This window comes from Heptranchias perlo, chromosome 16 (assembly GCF_035084215.1).
Source record: "Heptranchias perlo isolate sHepPer1 chromosome 16, sHepPer1.hap1, whole genome shotgun sequence".
NCBI lineage: Eukaryota > Metazoa > Chordata > Chondrichthyes > Hexanchiformes > Hexanchidae > Heptranchias > Heptranchias perlo.
The window spans coordinates 17,540,445-17,566,538 of record NC_090340.1 but is presented as its reverse complement, the minus strand read 5'-3'; the positions used below and the strand labels follow the sequence as shown (position 1 = coordinate 17,566,538).

The following is a 26,094-nucleotide window of genomic DNA, read 5'->3' as shown; positions in this document are numbered from 1 at the left end:
CTCACAGCTTCTGTGTCACTGTGCCTGCTCATCTGTAGGTGAGCAGATCCGACTGTGTCAGTGACATTGCTGAATTCCCCCTCTTAATCGCACACTCCATCTGGACAAGTTGATCAGCTAATCTTACGAGTAGTTGATATTCCGGCCAAACTCTAGCATCTCCTCCATTGCCAAGGAAACTTGGTTTCTTCTTTTGTGCAATTATTCATCGTCCCCTCTGCAACTCAGATCTCTCTTTAAAAAGTCCAAGTATGTTTAAAGACTTAAATACTGCTCTTGTATTGGAGGAAGGTCATCTAGCAACTCTCTAATGTTCCTGGGCCAGATATAAGAAAAAGTTTGCTGTTTGATAGGTGATCTCACCCTCTCTCCATCACAACCTTTCTCTTCTTCCTCTATTTATCAATACTCCTATGGCTAGTTCTCCTCTCAACTTTCCACTCTTTTTCCTTCTAAGCTGCAAATGCAAAGTCCTGCATGCTTTTCCTCCTCAATGCGTTGTGCTGACATCAAGGCGTATTACGTAGTCTTCTCCTCTAATTCATTCCTTTCCAGGAATTCTAAACTGTGGAGCTCCTTATCTACCTCAGCCTTTCCTTCCTCCTTCAATCTTTAAGCTTTTAAAATCCAAACTTGGCATCACCTAATCACTACTACCTGGTTTACCTCACCTCTTTTACTCTTTTCAACCTTGGTTGTTCCTGCACTGTGGCCCTTGACATTTCTCTGTGGTTTCAGCAGTGCTGAGACCTGCAGTGGTCAGACTGAACCCAAAAAAAAATAATAGTAGACATAGTAAATAATTCTGAGGGCCAATGAGGAAATACAAATATGAAGAAAGACTTGAAATAGTGAGGCTGTTTTCATTAGAATAGAGGAGATGATGGAGGTGTTTTAAATTATGATGGGATGGGACAGGGTAAGTAGAAACAGACTGTTCCCAGTGATTGAAGGGTCTAGGACAAGGGGACATAGATATAAGATTAAATGTAAGAGATTTGGGACAGCGAGCAGGAGAAACTTTCTTTTACGCAGGGCTGTGAAGCTGTGGAATTCACTACCGGAGTTAGTGAGTGAAGCACAGACTATGTCAACATTTAATAATTGGTTAGATAGGTGGTTGAGGAAAAGGGAAATAAAGGGATATGGGAGCAGGGTGGGCACATGAGATTAGGACTCCTGCTTGTGTGAAGGATAAGCACCATCACAAACTAATGGGGTTAATGGCCTGTTTGTGTTGTAATTTCTTTGTAAAGCGGAAACATGATTAATTCCTCAACCTGCAACTAAAATGAAGACCTTCCTGATAAAGTTAAAGTTTTCTATATGTGTTTCCTGTGTTGCAGAGACTCCCTGTCGAAAGGGTTTGACTCCATTTTGGTAAGTGTTACACGCAATGATTCAGTTGCGTACTATAAAAGAGTCTGAAGCTTGAAATGTGGTTAAATCTGAAAGGAGAGTAACTAAATCCATCACAAAAAAATTCTGTTCCCATATGTTCTACGGTGAAGAGTTATCTGCAACGCCTGTCTGTTGCTGGTACAATCCCCACTGCTTATAAGGGGTGCGTTCGTGCAAACACAATTTGCCCGCTATACGCGATGGCGATAACGCAGTAACTTTAATAAAACTCAAAATCATTCCAGTCGCAGTGCCATACATTTTTTGGAAACTTCCCAGTGGCACAGTAGTTTTTGTATACTAATACTGAGCCATGGGGTGGATATCTTTGACAAAGGACTGTAATCCAGAACACGCACGCTGGCTTGCTCCACACACAAGTGCGCAGTAAATAATCAAACAACCTGCAGAGAACAGAGGGCACGTAGACCCAGGAAAATGAGGGTCTCTGAGTCAGCCATCGGATCAAGTGGGTCTCGTCACCCAGGTTTAGCGTGGGAGAGCAGGTCCGGCCTGTCTGCAACCAGGCTGCTGTGTTACACAGTGGTGCTCAGCTGGTAAATAATCTTCTCAAAGAGCAGCCCGACACATGAAAATATTGCCTCAAAAATAACCCAATAAATAGAGCCTGTTGGGAAGCAGAAATTGATGCTTTTAAATTTAATGTGAAAAAGTGAGTTATCACAGCTGTTTCTGCCCGAAATAAATGGAGCACTTAAGATGCTATAACCGGCAACTTTGTTTTAAACGTGGACTTTTTAAGTAGCATGGACTATAGTAAGCATTTTAGGGCTGATTTTCCTAACCCTTGCCCTGGGGAATTCCCAGGTCAAGCAAAAGGGGCCCTTTAACGCTGCCTGGGATTTCCAGGTCTTTCCTATTCTGAGTTAGGGCATGATCTGCTAAATAATACCTGCGCAGTATAAGGGCTGGAGCTTGGCCTCCTCGACAATAAGTGCATGTTACTCGGAGGCATTTAAATGTGACAAGCAATTTCCAGACCAAGACCAACTCTTGCTGGGCACCACAGCGCAAGGGCCCCTAGAAAACATGGCACTGTGGCCTCCCCTTGCACCCCTGAGAGGCTACAGTTGTGCCTCACATTCCTGACCCCTCCGCTGGCACTAGAAGGCAGGCCTGTGCCGGGAGTGCTAATCCTGGCAATCCTGAGCCTGTCCAGGAGCAGGGCACATCCTGTCCAGCGCCAGGACGGGGGAGGGTGGTGGAAAAGCTGCTCTTTTCGATATTTGTTTATTTGAAATTCATTAGTGCAGTGACCAACATACAACACTGAGCAGCCGGGGTCCAAATAGGACCTTGTAATAATGTGCGCTATACTTCACAAAATGGGACATTCCATTAACTGACCGTCCTCATGCTGCTTGCAGCTTACTCCAGCTATTCATGTTAGTGTTGTCTGACAGGATTATTATTAACCAGCTGAACTGGATTTTCAGCATTTATCAAATAATCCTGCTACATGTATAATACCCTGAATTAGGGCACAATTTGCTATGTAATTTAGATATAGTATAATACCCCAAGTTAAGGCATGATCTATATTAACACTAGTACAATATATCACTGTCAAGGCATGGTATGCTATATTAACACCAGTACAGTATAATACCCCAATTTAGAACATGGGGGGCTAAATTGAGCCGGGTAGCGCCTAATCTGTAGGCGCTACGTGGACATCTAAGCCCTGAAAATGGTGTCTGAGATGCGCGCGCTCGCTCCTGTCGTGACGTGCGCATGATGCCATCTTGGTAAAGGTAGGTGCGTGCGTGTGTAACTAATGAATGCCGACAGCATGTAGAGTAGGGAGATTATGACATAAATCAGTGTGCAATGCTGATTTAAAGGGACCGCTGCTATTTTGGAACTCCACGCTCCAGCCAATGCACTGTCTTAACCTCACACAACTGAACAGGTCTTAAGCAGCGTGGAGGGCCCCCTACCAGTGATATTTAAAGGGATCATGCAGGAATTACAGGATAGTTGCTGGATTATTGCTTCTGGCTGCTGATGCTTGTGTAGCTGTTTTTGAAGGTCTCCTGTACTTGAATACTAGGACTAGGGGACATAGCCTAAAAATTAGAGCCAGCACTTTAAGGAGTGAAGTTAGGAAACACTTCTACATGCAAACAAAACAAGCAAGTCCTATATAGGATTAATGTAGGTATGCTGCAAATGTTATGCTTAACATAAACGGTAAGGGATCCAAAAGGAAGCCGGGGTGGGTGGGGATTGAAATTCCGCAGAGGCGGGAGTATAACCGGCACTGTGTCTCTGGAAGTGACTCTGGGAGTAGTACCATAAAGCAGGTGTGGGTGAGGACAGTGCATGTGCGCAACTCTGAACATCCATCAAGCTCTATGCTTATGTCCCTCTGTTTAATTTGCAGACCCTTCCTGTGGGTTTGCTGATATACAGGAGCACCACATCCTCTGACCACAGCCCTGAAGGACCTTATCATAGTCCTCACTGATAGAACCTTGCAACTCTTCTTTGCAATTTCAAATGTGTATTGATACAAACATATGTACAAATCAGTGCAGAGTTTTCCCATTTTATAGTTTTTTAATGGGATAAGGTAGGTGTGCAACATAAAGTAACTCAGTAAAGATATTAACAGCAATGATTCCTAGATGTTTCTGTGAGGCCAGTGATGATGGAGAATGTTAGATGGGTGTTCCTGCAGCTCTGATACGATATTATTGTCAGGGTGCTGATTTACACTCCACATCCAATTGATAAGGTACCCTGAGCAACCAGGAAAATCTGAGCGAGGATGGTCACTTTAAGAGACTTCTTTCATCCATGGATCTATCGGCTTTTTCACTCTGTACTGCCAACTGTCTTCGCCAGTTGGGTGGCATCTGTTCCATATGCATGAGAAGCCTTTTCTCCAGCATTATGCCACATTACATTTTCAGCCTGTTTGCCCCATTCTATTTTTAATCAACATATCTGAGAGTTTTTTGGGGTTTTAGTGTGTGCAAGTTCTAAGATAACCTGATAACCCAGTGAAAGATCCCACCAGAGATTAAGCTCTTTGCTTTTCCGAAACGTGTCTAGTGGAGAGTAGGAACTGTGACAGAGTGAGTACAAGGCAGCTCACTCTTTGAGGTTTTGCTATCTCCAGGGGCCAAAATTCCTCTGAAGAGAAAAGTAGATATGAGTTTAACAAGTGGTGTAAAGGCAGTAGAAAGCACAAGTGGACTACTTAACATAGAATCATAGAAAATTTACGGCACAGAAGGAGGCCATTCGGCCCATCATGTCCGCGTCGGCCGAAAATGAGCCACCCAGCCTAATCCCACTTTCCAGCACTTGGTCTGTAGCTTTGTAGGTCACGGCACTTCAGGTGCACATCCAGGTACTTCTGAAATGAGTTGAGGGTTTCTGCCTCTACCTCCCTTTCAGGCAGTGAGTTCCAGACCCCCACCACCTTCTGGGTGAAAAAAAATTTCCTCAGCTCCCCTCTAACCTTCTGCCAATCACTTTGGGCTCGATTTTAGCGTCGGGTTTCCTGTGGGTTTCCAGCGGGGGGGCCCCGAAAATCCCGATATCCAGTCACGTGACCGGATCGCGCCGAGATCCCGGCCACTTCCGGGTGCCGCGCTGACGTGCGGGGCTGCGTGCGCAGGCCCCGCTGGTGGGAATCCCGCAGGCAATTAAAGCCAGCGGGGTTCCACTTGAGTATACTTACCTTGCTTGTTGAGGTCATTAAATGAGCTGAAGCAGCTGTCAAAACAGGAAGTGTGGGATTTTAGCTTCAAGGCAGTGAGTTTCACGCACTGGGGGAAACAGTCTCCCTTCAACCGGTCGTGTTCCAGCCAGCAGCCTGTGGCAGCTGCCAAGGTGCACTCCACAGCGGGTGGGAGAGCCCTCACCCACGCAGGAGGCCACCGCGTCACGTAGGGCAACCCCTGCCCTTCACCACCCCCCGCCAAGCCAGAGGACAGACCGACGTGAAACCGCAGCCCCAGTGCGAGGAACCACCTACCTACCCTACACAACCCCTCAGACCAACACCTGCCAGATGGGTGGTGCGTTGACATCCTCGGAGGATGAACAGCATGACCAGCCCCAGCAGCCTCGCAGTCCACGCCGTCCGCCTCGGAGACGTGGAGCCCCCCAACACGGTCCTGTGGCACACCCACCTGCACAGCAGGAGGGAGGGCAACCGCAGAGAGAGACGCGTCGCAGAGGGCACTACCCTCGCCACAGGGTCCACAGACCGAGGCGCAGCTCCCCGGACCTCTCCGAGCAGCAGTGCACACGGAGGCGCAGATTCACTCGACATGTAGTCGTGGACATCTGCAGCCTCTTTCATGCCGAGCTGTTCCTGGCTGGCCCCAGCACCATCTGCTTACCTGTCGCTGCCAAAGTCACCACTGCCCTCCACAACTTCTCCTCCGCATCCTTCCACGGTGCAGCCGGGTACACCACCGATGTCTCTCAGTCGTCTGCGTGGAAGAGCCCTGCAAATACACCTGCACCTACTCTGCAGTAACACAATGGGTGGCATCAGTGGTGGCTCCTCATAGTGATACCCAGGAGCGGGCATTATTGGACACAACAGACAGGATTCGGGGAGACATGGCAGTGGTGGTGCCAATATAATGTGTGATGTTTGTTGCTCCGAAATTCAATATAGGTAACACCCATGGCAAACCCTCAGACACCCTTGTGCATCCCCTTCATGCTCACGACACGTTTGCCTTACGCTGCCTACTGCACATATGCGATTCATGCCCTGTGGCTGCAGCACAGGTGGTGGCAGGTTGAGTGAGGCTGGCCGTGAGGGAGATGCACGAGAGGGTGAGTATGGGATAGAGCCATGAGATTGTATGAGGATTGGGTTGCGTGTTCGTGGCGGGGTGAGTACTGGCGAGGTGAGTAGGTGCAGGTAAGATGAGGATGGGGTTTGAGTGGGTATGAGGGGTGATGTGACAGAGTAGTGTTGGCGGTGCCGAAGGAGATGTGGGGTGGGGGCAGTGTTGTGGCAGACGGAGTGTAGGGGAAAGACTACGTGTTCTCACTGTGGCTGACCTACTGAGGTCATTGGAGCGCCTCCTGCACTGTATGCAGGTGGGCCATATGTTGGTGGTGCAGGTGACCCCCTCTGCCACCTCGAGCCAGTCCTTCTTGGTGGCAGAGGCAGGCCGCTTCCTCCCGCCCGCCGGGTGGAAGATCTCTGTCCTCCCCCTCCTCCTCACCCCATCTGATGATACCTGGGGTGAGGCATCATTAAACTGAGAGCAGCCTTCCCCCTGGGCTGCTCCATGCTGTAATTTGTTCCATTGGTTGCAGCATCTGTCAGTGGAGGACTGCCCCTTTAACTAGAGAGCCTCCAGCTGACAGATCGTACTGCGCATGCGCAGCCCGCCCGACGCGCAGACCAGCAGCGCGGAGCCCGGAGGAGCAGGTAATTGAATCCCATTAGTGTGTTGCCTGCCACGATCGCGCGGGCAACCCACTAATTTCACCGGGCGCGTTGACCACGCTCCCGAAACCAAACCCGCCGGAAACCCGCAGGCCTGCTAAAATCAGGCCCTTTAAATCTATGCCCCCTGGTAATTGACCTCTCTGCTAAGGGAAATAGGTCCTTCCTATCCACTCTATTGAGGCACCTCAATTAAATCACCCCTCCGCCTCGTCTGTTCCAAAGAGAACAACCCCAGCCTATCCAATCTTTCCTCATAGCTAGAATTCTCCAGTCCTGGCAACATCCTCGTAAATCTCCCCTGCACCCTCTCTAGTGCAATTACATCCTTCCTGTAATGTGGTGACCGGAACTGTACACAGTACTCAAGCTGTGGCCTAACCAGTGTTTTATACAGTTCTAGCATAACCTGCCTGCTCTTATATTGTATGCCTCAGCTAATAGAGGAAAGTATTCCATATGCCTTCTTAACCATCTTATCTACGTGTCCTGCTACCTTCAGGGATCTGTGGACATGCACTCCAAGGTCCCTCACTTCCTCTACACCTTTCAGTATCCTTCCATTTATTGTGTATTCCCTTGCCTTGTTTGATCTCCCCAAATGCATTACCTCACACTTCTCCGGATTGAATTCCATTTGCCATTTTTCTGTCCACCTGACCAGTCCATTGATATCTTCCTGCAGTCTACAGCTTTCCTCCTCACTATCAACCACACGGCCAATTTTTGTATCATCTGCAAACGTCTTAATCATGCCCCCTACATTTAAGTCCAAATCATTAATATATATCACAAAAAGCAAGGGACCTAGGACTGAGCCCTGCGGAACCCAACTTCCAGTCACAAAAATACCCGTTGACCATTACCCTTTGCTTCCTGCCACTGAGCCAATTTTGGATCCAACTTGCCACTCTCCCTTGGATCCCATGGGCTTGTACTTTTCTGACCAGTCTGCCATGTGGGACCTTGTCAAAAGCCTTGCTAAAATCCATGTAGACTACATCAAATGCATTACCCTCATCGACCCTCCTTGTTAACGCCTCAAAAAATTCAATGAAGTTAGTCAGAAACGACCTTCCCTTAACAAATCCATGCTGACTGTCTTTGATTACTCTGTGCCTTTCTAAGTGATTGTTTATCCTGTCCCTCAGAATTGATTCCAATAATTTGCCCACCAACGAGGTTAGACTGACTGGCCTGTAATTATTCAGTCTATCCCTCGCTCCCTTTTTAAACAATGGTACAACGTTAGCAGTCCTCCAATCCTCCGGCACCATGCCTGTATCCTGGGAGGATTGGAAAATGATGGTCAGATCCTCTGCTATTTCCTCCTTTGCTTCTTTTAACAGCCTGGGATACATTTCATCCAGCCCTGATGATTTATCTACTTTCAAAGATGCTAATCCCCTTAATACTTCCTCTCTCACTAAGTTTATTCCATCCAATATTTCACACTCCTCCTTCCTTAACTACAATGTCTGCATCGTCCCTCTCTTTTGTGAAGACAGACTCAAAGTATTCATTAAGAACCATACCAACATCTTCCGTCTCCACACATAGGTTACCTTTTTGGTCTCTAATAGGCCCTACTCTTTTCTTAGTTATCTTCTTGCTCTTAATGTATTTATAAAACATCTTTGGGTTTTCCTTGATTTTATTTGCCAATATTGTTTCATACCCTCTCTTTGTTTTCCTAAATTCCTTTTTAATTTCACCCCTGCACTTTTTATACTCCTCTAGGCTTTCTGTAGTATTGAGTCTCAGTTTCTGATTTAAGCTTTCCTTTTCTGCCTTATCTTACCCTGTATGTTCCTTGACATCTATGCTTAATACTGCTCTAAGGATTTGTGCCTCACCAAAAATGGATTAATTAATATGAGGAAAAAGAAGGAAAAGAGCCAATTATTATTTATTGAGGCTTTGTTAAGGTCATTGTTGAAGTACTTTTGCAGCATTCCGCAGCTACACGGTCAAATAGAAGTGAGTAGTTTACTCTACATCAGATCTGGCGTTAGTCAGCTTAACAAACAGGAAACTTTTGAAGGATCAGCACAACTGTGACTCAAGTGAAAAGTACAGAGAGTGTTTTGTCAGCAATCGTGAGTGTAGGAGGTTTTGGCAGGTATGTTGCAGTGGTCGAGGTTTAGAGGTCAGCCTGAAACACAGAAGACCTAGGAAGCAGGTGTCTTGAAACAGGTACTACATTAGCTAGCTGCCTGGGCATGGCAGAGGAAAGTGCATGAGGAGGCTCAAACTCACCTTACCCTTAACATTACCCTCTTCATGGGCAGAAAGAGATTCCGTTCAATTAATGTGCAGATGGTCTGTGACCATATACACAAAATTCTGCACTTGTTGCCTGCTTATTGCTCTGGTAGCAGTCAAGATGCCTTCCTTTTATAGCACGCTACCATTATTTGAAGAGCCTTCTTGGTGACCTCTTCAGCCCTGGCTCACTACCTACTTGTGACAGCCATGAGCCACATGTTAATAACAGGTAGTCGCAAGATCCCCTTCTGGTTTGCCTTTACTCACATCTGTTTTATGTTGCCTTATCCTAGAAGAAGGTGCAAAATGTACAAATGTTGAAATTATGAAGATCAAAGATATCCAAATGGCTAACCTACAACAACTTGTGAATCCATGAACGTACAGCATGCAAGTAGCTTTTGTTGGAAGGGTGCTTTATGGGCACAATGAGATTTGTGTGCAACATTAGCTTCATATTTCTGTGCCACGTACAAAGTCCTGCAACAATATGGAATCTGTTGCTGAGTTCAGGTTTGACTGCAGTTTCGCTGTGATCTTGATCTGTGAAGAGAGCAGATGTATGTATGAGTAAATAAGCGCATTTATCCGTATGGGTACTGCATTTCCGATACATACTCTATTACATACCTGTTCACAATCGCTCTGTGTGGACATGTTCCTGTTACATATGCAAATCATAGAATATATCAATAATACTTATGGTATGTACCATGAGTTCTGTGCTGTCCTCCAACCTCCACAAATCCCTTGTCTTCTAAGGTCTCCCTCCTGAGCAGCTTGTAAAAAGCTTCCTCGTGTGGAGTCAGTGATCTGTGGTCTGAGGGTCCACCGTCTGTTCCATGCTGTGCTCTACGATTATGTGCAAGGTTTGGCTTTAAACGTAGTGAGACATGGTGATTTGGCTGTACAGTGCGTTGTTTCTCGCATCATTAATATCATTTACATAATTGCTATTTTCACTTGCTACGATCTTGTTGACATTTGTGTGCGTCAGTGCAGCATATTATAGTATAGATGTTTTACAAATACAACTTTCCATCACATCCATGGATGCCCCAAGCTGCTACTTTGCATTAATATTTATGCTTCACTTTGTGCTCCTCTTTAAATCTCGTAACATATTTCTCTTTTTTTTGTCCGCTATCTCTCTACGATGTGCTTCCACTTCTGCCTTTCCCTTTGTATGGTTAGGGGCCATCACACGCCGCCACCCCCCCCACCACCACCAATTGTCCCTGCAATGCTCCATTACACAGTTCACAAGGACTTGCATTGCCTGGTTGATAAAGCAAAATTTTCTTTGCTGTTCTTGAGCTATTCTATATTATGACTATGCGCTCCACAGCTCGATTAATGAACTGACTAAGTCAAGTGACTCGTTAATTGTTTGAGAAGTGTTAAGGGATCACTACACATCTGTAATTCATTGTATGTGAAGCATTTTGGAATGTCCCTGAGAGATGTGATAAATGCAAATTCTTTCTTAAATGTCAACTACTGTGAACAAAAATCGCCCAATGAAAGGAAAATTTTATTCATGTGGCAGCAGTTTGGAAGAAAAAACAAACCAGAGAGTTGCAAGTAGATCGTATATCCACAAAATGTATGTGGAAACATTTTTACACTCACCCAGCGCTAGCACGTAGGCTTTACCCAAAGCCTTACATTTCTGATCCAAATCAAAAGATTTGCCATTTTCAAAATCAGAAGGGTGCAACTGCATAAGCCCCACTCCCTACCTTTACTTTAACATGGGACCTTAATGCAACGGCAGATTTCTAGACCCACAGTTTCATTTGTCTAAGTGTCATTTACACTTTTTTTTACATGGAGGCGGGAAGGGAGCGGGATGGGGGTAGGAGGAAGAGATAATCGGACACGAAACCCAGAAGTAAAGTTGGTGGGTTGCAATCTGCAATCGCGACCTTAATGAGGGCAATAAATTTTACTTCTGGGTTTCGCACCCGGCAGCCAGCCTGGTTGGACAGGCTGGCGGGCGGGAATCGGAGAGGAGGGAGGAAGAGATCGTGGGCCCTGGAGGACATGGGGGAGGGGGGTGGGCTGTGGAGGACATCACGGGCCAGAAGGTGATCAGGTTGTGGGGAAGATCGGAGGACAATGTGAATGTTGGGGGGGCGGAGGCCATCTTGGGGGGGGGGGTGTGGTGGCCGTCGTGGGGGTCCAATCGCGCCAGCAGAGATTGTTGGGCCTGGATGTAGCACTCATGCTCATCCTGGCCCACAAGCTATGCAATAAAGGCACTCACTTCATGCATCCAGCCCTTCCCACCTGCTTTCACCTGACATGAATCAGAAACAATGGGAAACCTGAACAGATAAGGTTAAATTCATTTTACGTTTCTAATACCCAAAAATTTAAGTGCCTCAACTGTCGCAATGAAGTATATTGCCCATTTAAGTATCAGCCTGCCGGCTTTAAGTGGGGACGGGACTTCCGGTTTTCTGTTGTGCACGCGCATCCTAACACACCGGGGTTAAACCTGGATGTGGGCGCATTGGAGCCAGGATGCAGTCTTGCTGAAGAATTCAACTATTTTCACTACCCGCCCCCAGCCCACCTGTTTTTGGGGGTTAAAATTAACCCCCATGTATCTGCCCTGCACTGTACTCCTCCAGCATAGATGCACCTTATCTTCTTTAGTATAAGAGGCTATATGGATACAGACACTGCCTTAAATCTGATAATTGTGCATGTTCTTTCATTGTTTGCCAGTCACACTGCCTTTTGGTGCCCTGTGGATTTTCACTTATTTGTAAAGCGCTTGTTTGTAAAGTTAATTCTGACCAAGACCGCACCTAAAAGTAACTAATTAGAAGGTAAGCAACTCTTAAACCATTTTTTTGGTTCAGTTTGTAGATTATAATGGGTTAATAACTCAGTTAAAATACTGGACAGAGGAATGTCACATCACAAGAAATTGCAATGGGTCTATCCACTAATGTTTAGCCTTTTATCCCTTCCCTCTTTACCCTCCAGCAGACCATTTTAATGGATGCTCCATTCACATTTATCAGTTATGTTTCCTCTAAATCAGAACAAATCATAAAATTCAGGTCTAGGCATCTCCTGGCCTCCTCCTGTTCCTATTGACTCTCGCTGGCAGTAAGCTATAGTGGAGGTGATCTCTGGTGCCTAATGTATTGCAAGGGCCAGGCATCCACTTGATTTTTCTTTGTTGCTGAGGCTACCTTATCAGTAGTGTACAGCGGACAGTACTTTAATTTGAATGGTGACATAAAGGTGAATAATGTATTTGTCTAACCCTCACCTTCCCTTTAAGCAGATTGTTCAGTGAGGTGATTGATTGATTGCTTGCTCTATTCATTTGGTTGCATGTGAGGCAGAGTGTGCACAGATCAAATTCCTTTATATACAGGTTCACAGCCTTGATTTGCTATTCTTGTTACTGGGACTGATTGCAACAGCAGCAGCACCACTTCTCATGAAGAGGCCTTGAGATGATGATTGGGTGCCAGTCTGTGATAGAGTCGCTTCAGCGTGTACCTTCATTGTAATATTTATAAGTCTGTAATTTGGTTTGGAAAATGACAAAGAAAGCAGTTACCCATTTTAAATCTCCGATAATAAAACTAAGAATAATGGATGTCACTTTGCTGAGAGTGCACTGCAAATGTGCCTGATGTGACCGCTGTTTTCTGGGGTGGCTTGGAAAAATGCAAAACATGAAAGCTTCATGATGTGGTAACCTTCACTTCTACAGGAAAGGCTGTGCCTGATCCAGGTATTGTGAGCAGGGCAATGTGCAGCAGCCTATCTTGTGAAGTGCAGACACCGGATAGGTCACTTGACATGTCCAGGTACAGTTTCTTGGCTAGTGATGGATGTGACCAAAATGCTGCAGAACCTCTGGATCATTCCATGTACACGTTATAAAGGATTCGCAATATTTCACACCAAATTGTTCATAATCTCTTGTGTCTCTTCTGCCACACTTCTGCTTGCTTTCTCAAGCCATTACCAAAGCAAGAGAGTAAAGATATGTTGTACACTGCAGCCTATAACAAGCCCTGTAACTTGGATCAACTTGTGGAAGAGCTGCCAGTGCCTTTTTAGACCATTTCCACATTTGATTTTCTTCTAACTGGTGAAAATTATTTTAAAAGGAAGGAAAAGGAAAATGCCCCAATAAATAATAAAAATTGTTTAAACAAGATTAAATGATGGAGTAATTATACAACTTATATAAATCTACATTAACTGGGCTGCTTTATGAACAAGAGTACAACAATTTGCATTTATATAGGGTCTTCAATGTAGTAAAGATGTCCCAAGGCACTTTACAGCTGCATAAGGAAAAAAGAGACACTGGGCTGAAGATGATGTTTGGAGGGGTGACCAAAAGCTTGATCAGAGGTTTTAAGGAGGATCTTAAAAGAGAAGAGGGAGGTGGAGGAGGTCAGGGAGTGCATTTCAGAGCTTGTGGACTAGACGGCTTTAGGCATGACCGATAATGGAGGGACGTGGGGGTACATGAGGCGAGAGTTAGAGGAACAGGGGGAAGAGGGTAGTGCTGGAGGAGGTTGCGGAAATATGGAGAGACAAAACGATGGAGCAACTTAAACATAAGGATGAGAATTTTACAAGAGTGTGAATACCAGGTTTGTCAGTGAGCAATTGATTGTACTCCACGTATCCCCCAACCACTTACACTTCAGTGTTTCGTATCAAAAAATGTCACAATGTAATACTGGAACAGGAAGTTACCTACAGCCCTGTGACATCAGAATCTCCTATATTGTGACTTCACAATTAACGGCACAATCCAGAAACAGTAAAGAGTAACCAAGGAGAACAGTCATTAGAGGACTGACTGCAGGACATACGCAATACTGGATACCTCTATCATGGTACAGTAATTCTGATTTTTTTTTAAGAATAATTTTGTTCAGTTTGTAGATTGTAATGGATACTTTCCTGAATATTGTCCAGACATTAAAGTTTCTGATACATTTCTTGTGTGCATTTATGAATTTTTATAACAGAGGACCTTTCAAATGTTTAGGCCTGAGTCACATTTGTCAGGTTTATTTGTCAGCTGGACTGTACCTTTAAGGCCATTGGATTGTCTGGTGAACTCGTTCCATATAGGGCCCTTGTAGCTGGCGGAGAAAAGGGACTTTCATCCAGCCTGGGCTGGATTGAGTCTCGGAAGTGAAAAAACAGTGACCAAACACTGCATCTTCAAGCCACGTTCCTCCCTAAACAGCAGAACCTAACTAGTGTATAATGAGATTTTTTTGTGTGTGTCTGTATATTTAAATTATCATAATCATTGGGTGAGCTTGACTTAGGTGGTAGACTCTTGCCTTCAACTCTCATAGGTTTGAGACCACACCAGGATTTGAGCGGGCTCTGGTCCGACACTCCAGTGCGGTGATGAAGCAGTGCCATCCTTCAGGTGAGATACGAAACCAAGGTTTGTCTGCCTGTTCAGATGGATGTTCTTCTGGTGACCTGGCCCCAACCAATACCACCAAACAAAAACAGATTAACTAATTATTCATCTCATTTGCTGTTTGTGGGACATCACTGGTGCATTGCTGCCATGTTTGTCTACATAACAACAGTCACTGAATTTCAACAGTAATTACAGCTGCGTGAAGTGCTTTGAGACATTTTGATGTGATAAGGCACTTCATAAATTCAAGTGTTTTTCTTTCATTGTTGGATCTCTGTTGATGTGAAGTTTTTCCCATAAAATATTTAGCTACATTGAGATCTGGTGCTGGGATTGTAGAGAGTGTTTTACACTATGCTTCTGGAGAGCTGCCTATTGTGTCTCCATTCTGTGGTACGCTGCATTAATTGTTTCACACCGCAGCCAATAACGTATGATAAATTCAATCTTACAATGCAGAATTTATTTAAAAGATGTAAGTTCACATGCATTGAGGATCCTGGTGTAGGATGTATGATATAGAAAGCATACTTATATTTTATAGTATCTAGTGATGATGGTCTCTGCATTAGTAAATCACACCATTGCATCTCAATAAAGTCACCAAGGTGTCTACATATATGCTTGATACCCACGTGAAGAAATCTCTTTGATACGCTTCCTAAAATCTCAGTACATGTGGGTGAGTTTAACTCTTAGGGCATTGCAGTGCACCTGTGATTTTCTGATGAGGCTAGTGCTGCATGCAGGTCCTGCCTGGGGCTCGGGGCCTCACAAAGTTCTAGTATTATTGTCCAATGGCATGCTGCGCCTATCAGGTTCAGCCGCCTGTAATCACCAGCAAGGCCCCTGTTCAATTTTGCAGTTCTGTTTTAAAGATTTTAATTTTTCTTTTCACGATATTTAAGGTCTCCCTGCAATATAGGCAGGTTCCATAGGCTTTTTGGTACAGTCCCATCTTTGCACCCGCAAGTCAGAGGATTGCAAACTGAAGCCCTGAACCTTCATCACTTTGAAGTTTATCCCTTATTTCCTCCCTTTGCACTTTCCAAACTCATCTCTTCCAGGAGACCTATCTCCTGCTCCTTTGATGCTCTCTCCACTCCACTCCTGCTCACTCAACCACCCTTCCTGTCCCCCAAGACAGCTGACATTGTTAACGGTTCCTTTCCTCTAGCACTGGCCCTCTCCCCTTCAAAACTACTGTCATCAGCCAGCTAGTTCACAAGGTTCCCTTGATCCATTCATCTTCCCTATCATCCCATTCTTAGCCCCCCTAAGGTCCTCGAGTATGGCATCGCATCTTTGCTCCTTGTCCATCTCTGATGTTCGAATCTCTTTCGTCTGGTTTGCACCCATCTCACAGCACTGAAATAGCCTTAGCCAAATTTATGAGTGATATCCTCTGTGACTGTGATCAAGGTGTATTATCCCTCTTTACCCTCCTGCTCCATCACCTCGCTATGGTATCCATCCCCATGGGACAGCTTTTGCATGTTTCCAGTCCTACCCATCTGACTGAAATCAGAACATCTCCCCAAAGGATCTATTCTTGCCCCCTGCCTTGTCTTCTGCCCCTCGGTGGCATTATGTGTATGCGTGAAGTCAACATCCATATGTACACTGATGATACCTAGCACTACCTATTCAGCACTACCTAGTCATCACTTCTCTCAACCCTAAAACCGTTAGTGTGCTGTTGGCTACAACTTGGATAGACCACAACTCCCTTCAGCTAAACATCAGGAGGATCAAAGCAATCATTTTCTGTGTCCACCGTAAGCTCTGCTCTCTTGCTCCTGATGCCATCACCCTCCCCTGACAATCACTCAGGCTGCATAAAACTATGCACAACTTTGGTGTCACCTTTGACCTACAGTTGAACTTCATACCCCACATTCTTTACATCTGCCAAATTCCTTGCTTCTACCTCAGCAACGTTTTCTATCTCCACCCCTACCTAACCCTCTCCCCCTTTGCTGCTGAAACCCTTATCCTCAATTTTTCACTCCAGACTCCCATTATTCCAGTGCTCTCTTGTCCTACTATTGTCCACCTTCCATTAACTTAAACTTGTGCAAAATGCAATTGCCCATATCTTATCCTGCACTAAGTATTGCTTGCTCATCAACCCTGGCCTTGCTGACCTACATTGTCTCTGTACCCAATAAAGCCAATTTAAAATTCTCGTTATCATTTTGAAGTCCTTCTGTGGTCTTTCAGCTCTGTCCATGTGCCAACTTCCTCCAGCCAAACATCCCCTCCCACCCCTTCAATCCTCTACCTCCTTCAGCCTACCATCGTTGGTAGAGCTGTCAATTGCCTTGACCCTACTCTCTTGAACTCCCTCCCTAACCCCTATGCCTTTCTACATCTCTGTTCCTTCTTAAACTCTTTTCCAAACCCACCTTTTTGATCTAGCCTTCAATAACATCTAACCTCTCTCCCATGGCTCAATATCCATAAATTATTTCTCTGTAAAGTACCATGGGACGTTTTATACATTAATGGCACTATATAAATGGAACTTGTTGTTGTATTATAACTTCAACAAATACGGCTAAGCAGTTTGCAGGAATTCTTTGTAAAACTATACTGGGAACTAGTTTCTGATCATTATTTCTGTATGACAGAAAATTAGTGTAAGCATTTTAATATCTAGAATAATTGTAAATACTGCAGGTATCAGTCTGTCTTTTCCCCAGTAGATTTTTTTTCAAATTTTTAAAAATCTTTTATCCAGAAATCTCTTGTTTGTGATAAAGAGTGAAGACTTCTGTTGGAAATGTCAGTCGAACTGCAGCCTAACAATACCATCAGTGCTGAGAGACAGCCACGGGGTAAGAATACAAAACATCCACAACTGGAGAGTTCACTGGCACAGTAAACAAAAAACTACCACATTTACCTTATCATCAGCAAATTATCTTCATGCATACTTCAGCTCCAGGAGTAATGCTTTAGACCAATCCAGCCTTATTGCAAACTCAAGGTCTAACCATACTCCCAACCTAGGTTCAATTATTGAGCTTTCTGCAAAGCCCAAATCATTATGCCATGGGTGTAGCTAGAAAAATAAGGGTCTGTTGTTGCTCCCTTGTGTAAATTGTAACCTCAATCCATAACCTTTAGTACTGCCAACTTATGCAATTGTGGTCCTAACATTTATTCATAAATTCTTCATTGTAGATTTTCTTAAATCAAGATTATAGGCAAACTCTATTGTGTTTCTTTGATCAATCTGGATCTTAGAGCACTAATAATGCTAATGTAATCCCTAGGCTATGATCATCTTCTGGCTGTATGCAAGTTAAAACATCTCAGGTATTTTTAATAAAATGCTTAAGTATTTTGTCATGATCATAGCTGTGCATGCAAAGTAGCAGTGTGTGTTGTGTAAAGTTTCCTTCATGACAGCGTTGCTTGTGGTTTTGACTGTTGCTTATCATAATACAGTACAGCTGTTAACATTGTATACTGTACTGCTACTAGTCAGCAACCTCCTTCGTTATTGGTATTGAAGATGGAAAGATTAAGCATAAAGATTCTTTTGAGGTTAAGTGCACAAGTAGAAACAAAAATGAGGGGAGTGGAGGGAGCTTTCCTCATGTATTTTGTTACAATTATGGTTGAAATGGTACTATTGAGTACCCTGTGTGACAGAGTATATAAGTTTACTAATTTTTATTTTTGAAATGATTATTATTGAGAAACTATCTCACAGATTGTTTGTGGATATTGCTGAGTCTGCCACTCATTGGGTGAACCTAAGGCTGGCTAGGGTAGTACTACAAGTTACTGTAAAGGTAAACAACGGATTGCTGCAAAGGTTGAGATTACTTTCTGTAAATCTTACAAGGTGATCTGCTCAATGGTTAACACGTTGAGTTTTTAAACGGAGAAAGGAGAGGAATAAAAGGTGACTGCAAGAGAAGTAAGTCTGAACATATAGTGCTATGCTGAGTTTGTACAATTACAACTACTACGGGATTATCGTTTATATTCCATTTGGTATTGTGTATATATCTCTATAAGCTCCCCTCCCATTTGTCTCTTTTCAAGGCTGAAGGGCCCAAATTTTATCACATTTCCTCACAACTCAGTCAGCGAGCATCTAGCTCAACTAGCATCAGCGACATGGTCTTTCATTGGGAATGCTTCCCTTGTGCCTCACTGACCAGAACAGAACACAATATTCAATGGAATACTCTATTTTAACAAGACAGGCTGAGAAATACTTTTCAAAATAAATAATTGGGGCAAAGGAAATTTAACTATGTGTCTCAAATGCCAAAAAGGCTGTCAAACGTGTATACAAATAAAATCTGCCAGATTTCATATTTGAATTGAATGGCTTGGCCTTTCCCTCAAACATAATGGCCCAGATTTTGCTGTGAAAATGATGGTGAGGCTAACAGCACTCACCATTCTTAATGCGCAAATCAGACAGCAACTTCTGGCGAGTGGCGATGCGCAGTTAAACACGAAAATCCAGAAGTTGCTGTCCGAGATGTGCTGCTCCTCCGTAAGCTACATGAAAATGGCATCTCGCCGTCTGGCTCCCCGTTTAAATGTATTGAATGGCTTGAAGCTCCCATACTGATATCATAGATAAGGACTAAACTCGCCACAATAAGTTAGGGCTTGTCCATTCCAGTCTAAGCACCCTTTCAACGGTGTGATAAGTCTTAATTACTGCCAAACAACCTCTCTGGCACTGAAAATTAACTTTTATAAATGGAGTCTCATTCCTTCAGCTTTTAATTGTTGGAGATTTTTTAAAAAATATAAATACTTTTTTTTCCCTTTTTCCTTCTTTCTCTTTTATCTCTCTCCCTCTTTATTTCGCTTTCTGTACCTGATTTGACATTGCATTCACTATTCGAACTTACACTTCCTGGTTCAGAAATTGTGCTGCTTATTAGCGATTCTTCAATCTGGTAATGGGGAGACACAGTTGCTTGCCCTGTTCACACAGATCCCAGATGCCCTGTAGAGGGCGCCACGTTGTTTGGATTGCCTGCTAACAGCAACTTCCCGTGCAAAACCCCATAGAAAGTCTATGGGCAAGTGCAAATGTAACGAATGGCTAACACCGTGCACAGCAATATCTGGCCCATTGTTGGAGTACAATCAATTGCTCAGTTTGTTTCCAATCTGGTGGAGCCTCCTTGAGTTAATTGACTCCCTCATGAGGACTGGTGGGGTTACGTGTAGCGTGACATGAACCCAAGATCCCGGTTGAGGCCGTCCTCATGGGTGCGGAACTTGGCTATCAATTTCTGCTCGACGATTTTGCGTTGTTGTGTGTCTCGAAGGCCGCCTTGGAGAACGCTTACCTGAAGATCGGTGGCTGAATGTCCTTGACTGCTGAAGTGTTCCCCGACTGGGAGGGAACCCTCCTGTCTGGCGATTGTTGCGCGGTGTCCGTTCATCCGTTGTCGCAGTGTCTGCATGATCTCGCCAATATACCATGCTTCGGGGAACCCTTTCCTGCAACGTATGAGGTAGACAACGTTGGCCGAGTCACAGGAGTATGAACCATGTACCTGGTGTCCTCTCGTGTGATGGTGGTATCTGTGTCGATGATCTGGCATGTCTTGCAGAGGTTGCCGTGGCAGGGTTGTGTGGTGTCATGGACGCTGTTCTCCTGAAAGCTGGGTAATTTGCTGCGAACGATGGTCTGTTTGAGGTTGGGTGGCTGTTTGAAGGCGAGTAGTGGAGGCGTGGGGATGGCCTTAGCGAGGTGTTCGTCGTCATCGATGACATGTTGAAGGCTGCGGAGAACATGGTGTAGTTTCTCCGCTCCGGGGAAGTACTGGACGACGAAGGGTACTCTGTTGGTTGCGTCCCGTGTTAGTCTTCTGAGGAGGTCTATGTGATTTTTCGCTGTGGCCCGTCGGAACTGTCGATCGACGAGTCAAGCGTCATATCCCGTTCTTACTAGGGCGTCTTTCAGCGTCTGTAGGTGTCCATCATGTTCCTCCTTGTCTGAGCAGATCCTGTGTATTCGCAGGGCCTGTCCATAGGGGATGGCCTCTTTGACGTGGTTAGGGTGGAAGCTGGAAAAGTGGAGCATCGTGAGGTTGTCCGTGGGCTTGCGGTAGAGTGAGGTGCTGAGTTGCCCGTCTTTGATGGAGATTCATGTGTCCAAGAAAGAAACCGATTCTGAGGAGTAGTCCATGATGAGTTTGATGGTGGGATGGAACTTGTTGATGTCATCGTGTAGTCTCTTCAGTGATTCTTCGCCGTGGGTCCATAGGAAGAAAATGTCGTCGATGTATCTGGTGTATAACGTTGGTAGGAGGTCCTGTGCAGTGAAGAAGTCGTGCTCGAACTTGTGCATGAAAATGTTGGCGTATTGGGGTGCGAATTTGGTCCCCATGGCTGTTCCGTGTGTTTGGGTAAAGAACTAGTTATCGAAGGTGAAGACATTGTGATCCAGGATGAAGCGGATGAGTTGTCGGATGGCGTCCGGAGATTGGCTGTTGTTGGTGTTGAGTACTGATGCTGTTGCAGCGATGCCGTCATCGTGGGGGATACTGGTGTAGAGTGCCGAGACGTCCATCGTGGTGAGAAGTGTTCCTGGTTCAACTGGTTCGTGGGTGCTGAGTTTTTGTAGGAAGTCTGTAGTGTCGCGACAGAAGCTGAGGGTTCCCTGTACGATGGGTTTCAGGATGCCCTCGACATATCCAGAGAGGTTCTCACACAGGGTTCAGTTGCCTGATACGATAGGATGTTCGGGTGTGTTGGCTTTGTGTATCTTTGGGAGGCAGTAGAAGTCTCCCACGCGGGGAGTACGTGGGATGAGAGCGCGTAGGATGCTTTGAAGGTCTGGATCGAAGGTCTTGATCAGTTTGTTGAGCTGGTGGGTGTGTTCTTTGGTCGGATCTGTGGGTAACTGTCTGTAGTGTTCTTGGTTGTCCAGTTGTCGGTATGCTTCTTTGCAATAGTCCGTGGGCTTGCGGTAGAGTGAGGTGCTGAGGTGCCCGTACCTCGAAACCAACATAGAGTCCATACTCTCAACCTGTACTCAGGACACAGCAGACCAGCTACGAGACACCGCCAAATAGACGAGTCAACGGAACTACGCTGCCTACATGAAAACCAAGAGCAGGAAGCTTGAGAAACTCGGCATCACCACCAGCATCAACCAAGCCTCCCCCAGTACCACGGTTGCAACCACAGGGAAGTCTATCGTCAATTTGTCCGACCACACCCTTCAACCAGACGAAATCGAAGTTCTCAGCCGAGGGCTCAATTTCTGCCCCACCACCAAAATGGACCCCATTGGTCTCGCGGCGGACACAGAGGAATTCATCAGGAGAATGAGGCTCCGGGAATTCTTCCACAAATCCCAAGATTTCAGCAGCGATCCCAATGAGACAATCAACGATCCGGAACAGCAGACAGAGGGATCCGTGGTACAGCAACCGAAGAAGAAAGAGTCAAACTGGACTCCTCCGGAGGGTCGCTGCCCTAAGCTTGACATGTATGCTCAAGCTGTCAGGAGATGCGTCAACGCCGGATTCATCAGCCGCACTCAGAAGACAGTCCAGAATGTCACCCGAGCACAACGCAACACCATCGACGCTATCAAGACCAACCGCAACATCGTCATCAAACCAGCGGACAAAGGAGGAGCCATCGTCATACAGAACAGAACGGACTATTGCAAAGAAGCATACCGACAACTGGACAACCAGGAACACTACAGACGGTTACCCGCAGATCCGACCAAAGAACACACCCACCAGCTCAACAAACTGATCAAGACCTTCAATCCAAACCTTCAAAGCATCCTACGTGCTCTCATCCCACGTACTCCCCGCGTGGGAGACTTCTACTGCCTCCCAAAGATACACAAAGCCAACACACCCGGATGTCCTATCGTATCAGGCAACGGAACCCTGTGTGAGAACCTCTCTGGATACGTCGAGGGCATCCTGAAACCCATCATACAGGGAACCCCCAGCTTCTGTCGCGACACTACAGACTTCCTACAAAAACTCAGCACCCACGGACCAGTTGAACCAGGAACACTTCTCACCACGATGGACGTCTCGGCACTCTACACCAGTATCCCCCACGATGACGGCATCGCTGCAACAGCATCAGTACTCAACACCAACAACAGCCAATCTCCGGACGCCATCCGACAACTCATCCGCTTCATCCTGGATCACAATGTCTTCACCTTCGATAACCAGTTCTTTACCCAAACACACGGAACAGCCATGGAGACCAAATTCGCACCCCAATACGCCAACATTTTCATGCACAAGTTCGAGCACGACTTCTTCACTGCACAGGACCTCCAACCAACGCTATACACCAGATACATCAACGACATTTTCTTCCTATGGACCCACGGCGAAGAGTCACTGAAGAGACTACACGATAACATCAACGAGTTCCATCCCACCATCAAACTCACCATGGACTACTCCTCAGAATCGGTTTCTTTCTTGGACACACGAATCTCCATCAAAGACGGGCACCTCAGCACCTCACTCTACCGCAAGCCCACGGACAACCTCACGATGCTCCACTTTTCCAGCTTCCACCCTAACCACGTCAAAGAGGCCATCCCCTATGGACAGGCCCTGCGAATACACAGGATCTGCTCAGACGAGGAGGAACACAATGGACACCTACAGACGCTGAAAGACGCCCTCGTAAGAACGGGATATGATGCTCGACTCGTCGATCGACAGTTCCAACGGGCCACAGCGAAAAATCGCATAGACCTCCTCAGAAGACTAACACGGGACGCAACCAACAGAGTACCCTGCGACAACGGATGAACAGACACCTCGCAACAATCGCCAGACAGGAGGGTTCCCTCCCAGTCGGGGAACACTTCAGCAGTCAAGGACATTCAGCCACCGATCTTCGGGTAAGCGTTCTCCAAGGCGGCCTTCGAGACACACGACAATGCAAAATCGTCGAGCAGAAATTGATAGCCAAGTTCCGCACCCATGAGGACGGCTTCAACCGGGATCTTGGGTTCATGTCACGCTACACGTAACCCCACCAGCGAAAAAAGTAATCTGTTTTTAATAGAACTGGTCATTCTCTCTCTTTCTCTTCCTTTCGGATGTTTCTCTCTCTCTCTGTCTTTGGGCTCTGACCGTTCGTATATTCAGTAGTCCTGTATGTAATGTCTCTCTGTCTGAACACTTTGATTGCCTTGACAATGGGCAGTTGGAGAGATTATCTGTAATCACCAGGCATCGTTCTCTGACTATATATATGGTAACCTTCATGGAATCCCACACTCACATGACGAAGGAGAAAGACTCCAAAAGCTTGTGATTTTCAAATAAAACTGTTGGACTATAACCTGGTGTTGTAAGATTCCTTACATTTGTCCACCCCAGTCCATCACCGGCATCTCCACATCATGAGGACTGTCAGCCGTTCCTCAGTTTCATCCTTTCACTTAGCACCCTGAGACATATATCATCCATCCCTGGAGATCTATTGGTTTTGAGCCTATGACATCTATGCGAGTGATATCGAAGTCATTACGTTGAGTCGTAGAACCTGCTATGACGGTTAGTTTCTCCCCCTCATATTTATTTCTCATTGTATTGTCCGAATACTTTTAGGGTCACGTTTCTTTAATCTGCACTTAGCAGTCCTTCGTATGTACCTATCCTGCTGGATGTCCTTACAGCAATTCCGCTTGTCTTAAACTGAAGTTTTCATGAGCATGACCCCTCAAGCACTTTGTTTAACACTTTTCTCTCACTGCAGTTAAAGTTGGCCCTTTTAAAGCTGCATACCTGAATATTGATTTGCGGTACTGGTTTATGCCAAATCACATCCAATTTAATCATGTTATGGTCACTGTTGCCTAAAGGTGTTACTACCATCTATTCTCAGGATGCTACTTGGGTCACTTAGCTTTTTCAGGTCGAATAAATAACAAAACCTTTTAAAATTTTATTCTCTTACAGCTGCTACTTATAGAAAATGTCATTACACTCTAGGTTTGATTGTTCTGATTAGATGGAGGAAGTCTGTTCTGGGATGGAACATGTTCCACTTTTTGCAGCCAGTATCGAGCATTTTTTGATCAGGTACCCACAGAGAGGATGCCGGCTAAAACTCCTTCTACAATGCCCATCAAATACTTCTAAGCCGTGGTTGCAAGTTTCGGGTCTGCCTTAGATATTCTCTCAGGCACAGCAGCGCTGGTCACTTTTATAAGTGATCTGAGTCTTATGCTTATGAGTGTGTCCATACTGCACATTATCTTACTATACGATAGTGTGACCCGGGGTGTAACAATAGTGCCCCCTTGTGATCTGGACTGGATATTCGTGTCTCTCACACACGTGCTTCTCCAATCTTTTCAAAGGCAGACTGAGAAACACTTGGTAAGACGCAGTCAGATACGAATCATTAAGCTGCTTTAGTTCACTGACTGCAAATGAACAAAGAGAGTAACAGTCAAAGCAAATTCCAATAGCTTAATCTGACTTTTCTCCTCATAAGCATAAAAAAAAAACGTGTGCCCTGTCCCTTTTTGTGGGCTGACTGACTTGTTCCTGGCATAATTTTTCCTTCTAGGCAACTTCTAACTGCAAGCACTGACCTACATGTTTGTTTCCAGCTGTGGGCCTTGCGCCTACATCGCGCAGTCGCTTATTTAAACTTCACTGCCCCAACCATACTTTTTCTTTTCTTTCCTGTTAATCCTGACGTCAGGAAGCAGAGTCTCTACCACCTTCCCATGCAGGAATTCACCACCGGGCCTGTAAACAAAACCAACTGCCCCCTCTCCTGGGAGTAAATTCTTCGCAGACACCTTGTGCTGTGCCTACATGAATAGAATCAGCCTCACCACACAATAGGTGTGAATATTTGTTGGCCACCTGAAATGAGATGGTGAATTGTTTAACGTCCCTGATCAGCCTGGCTAATGGGCCTGGAATGAGACAATAGATCCTCGTATCAGTTTGAACTAGACATTCCCCAAACTGGCTCATCTGGCTTTAATACATGTTGTTCAATGCATGCAGCCTGTGCCCCTTCTTTTTAAACCTGTTTGAATTCACTTTGTTTTTTAAAAAAACCATTAAAACATAACCGAATCCCAAAAAAAAGATCAAAAATCCCGCAACGTGACACCAGGTATAACAGGTAAAGCTCCCTCTTACAATACCCCTGTGATGTGCTATACCTCAACCTCAGAAGCACATCTTTACTATCATATTTCCAATTTCCACACCAGATATTAAGGTAATTCTCAAAAGAACCAGAGGTGACCTAAGGAAAAAAAAATTACACAGCATGTTGTTATGATCTGAAATACAACGCCTGAAAGGGTGGTGGAAGCAGATTCAATAGTAACTTTTAAAAGGAAATACTTGAAGGGGGAAAATTTGAAAGGCTATGGGGAAAGAGCAGGGGAGTGGGACTAATTGGACGGCTCTTTCAAAGAGCCGGCACAGGCACAATGGGCCGAATGGCCTCCTCCTCTGCTGTATCATTCTATGATTCTATGATATCTTCA

The 26,094-nt window shown here is 45.3% G+C and overlaps 1 protein-coding gene across 1 annotated transcript in view; it reads right to left on the bottom strand.

Annotated features, from left to right (window-relative positions):
* Positions 1 to 8,779: 8,779 nt before the first annotated feature.
* Positions 8,780 to 26,094, bottom strand: part of pdpr (pyruvate dehydrogenase phosphatase regulatory subunit) — a 92,201-nt gene continuing 74,886 nt past the window's right edge. Inside the window, exon 19 of the mRNA XM_067997716.1 lies at positions 8,780 to 9,667. Within this exon, the coding sequence (XP_067853817.1) occupies positions 9,578 to 9,667 (90 nt within the window). The 3' untranslated portion in view covers positions 8,780 to 9,577. The remainder of the gene's footprint in view (positions 9,668 to 26,094) is intronic.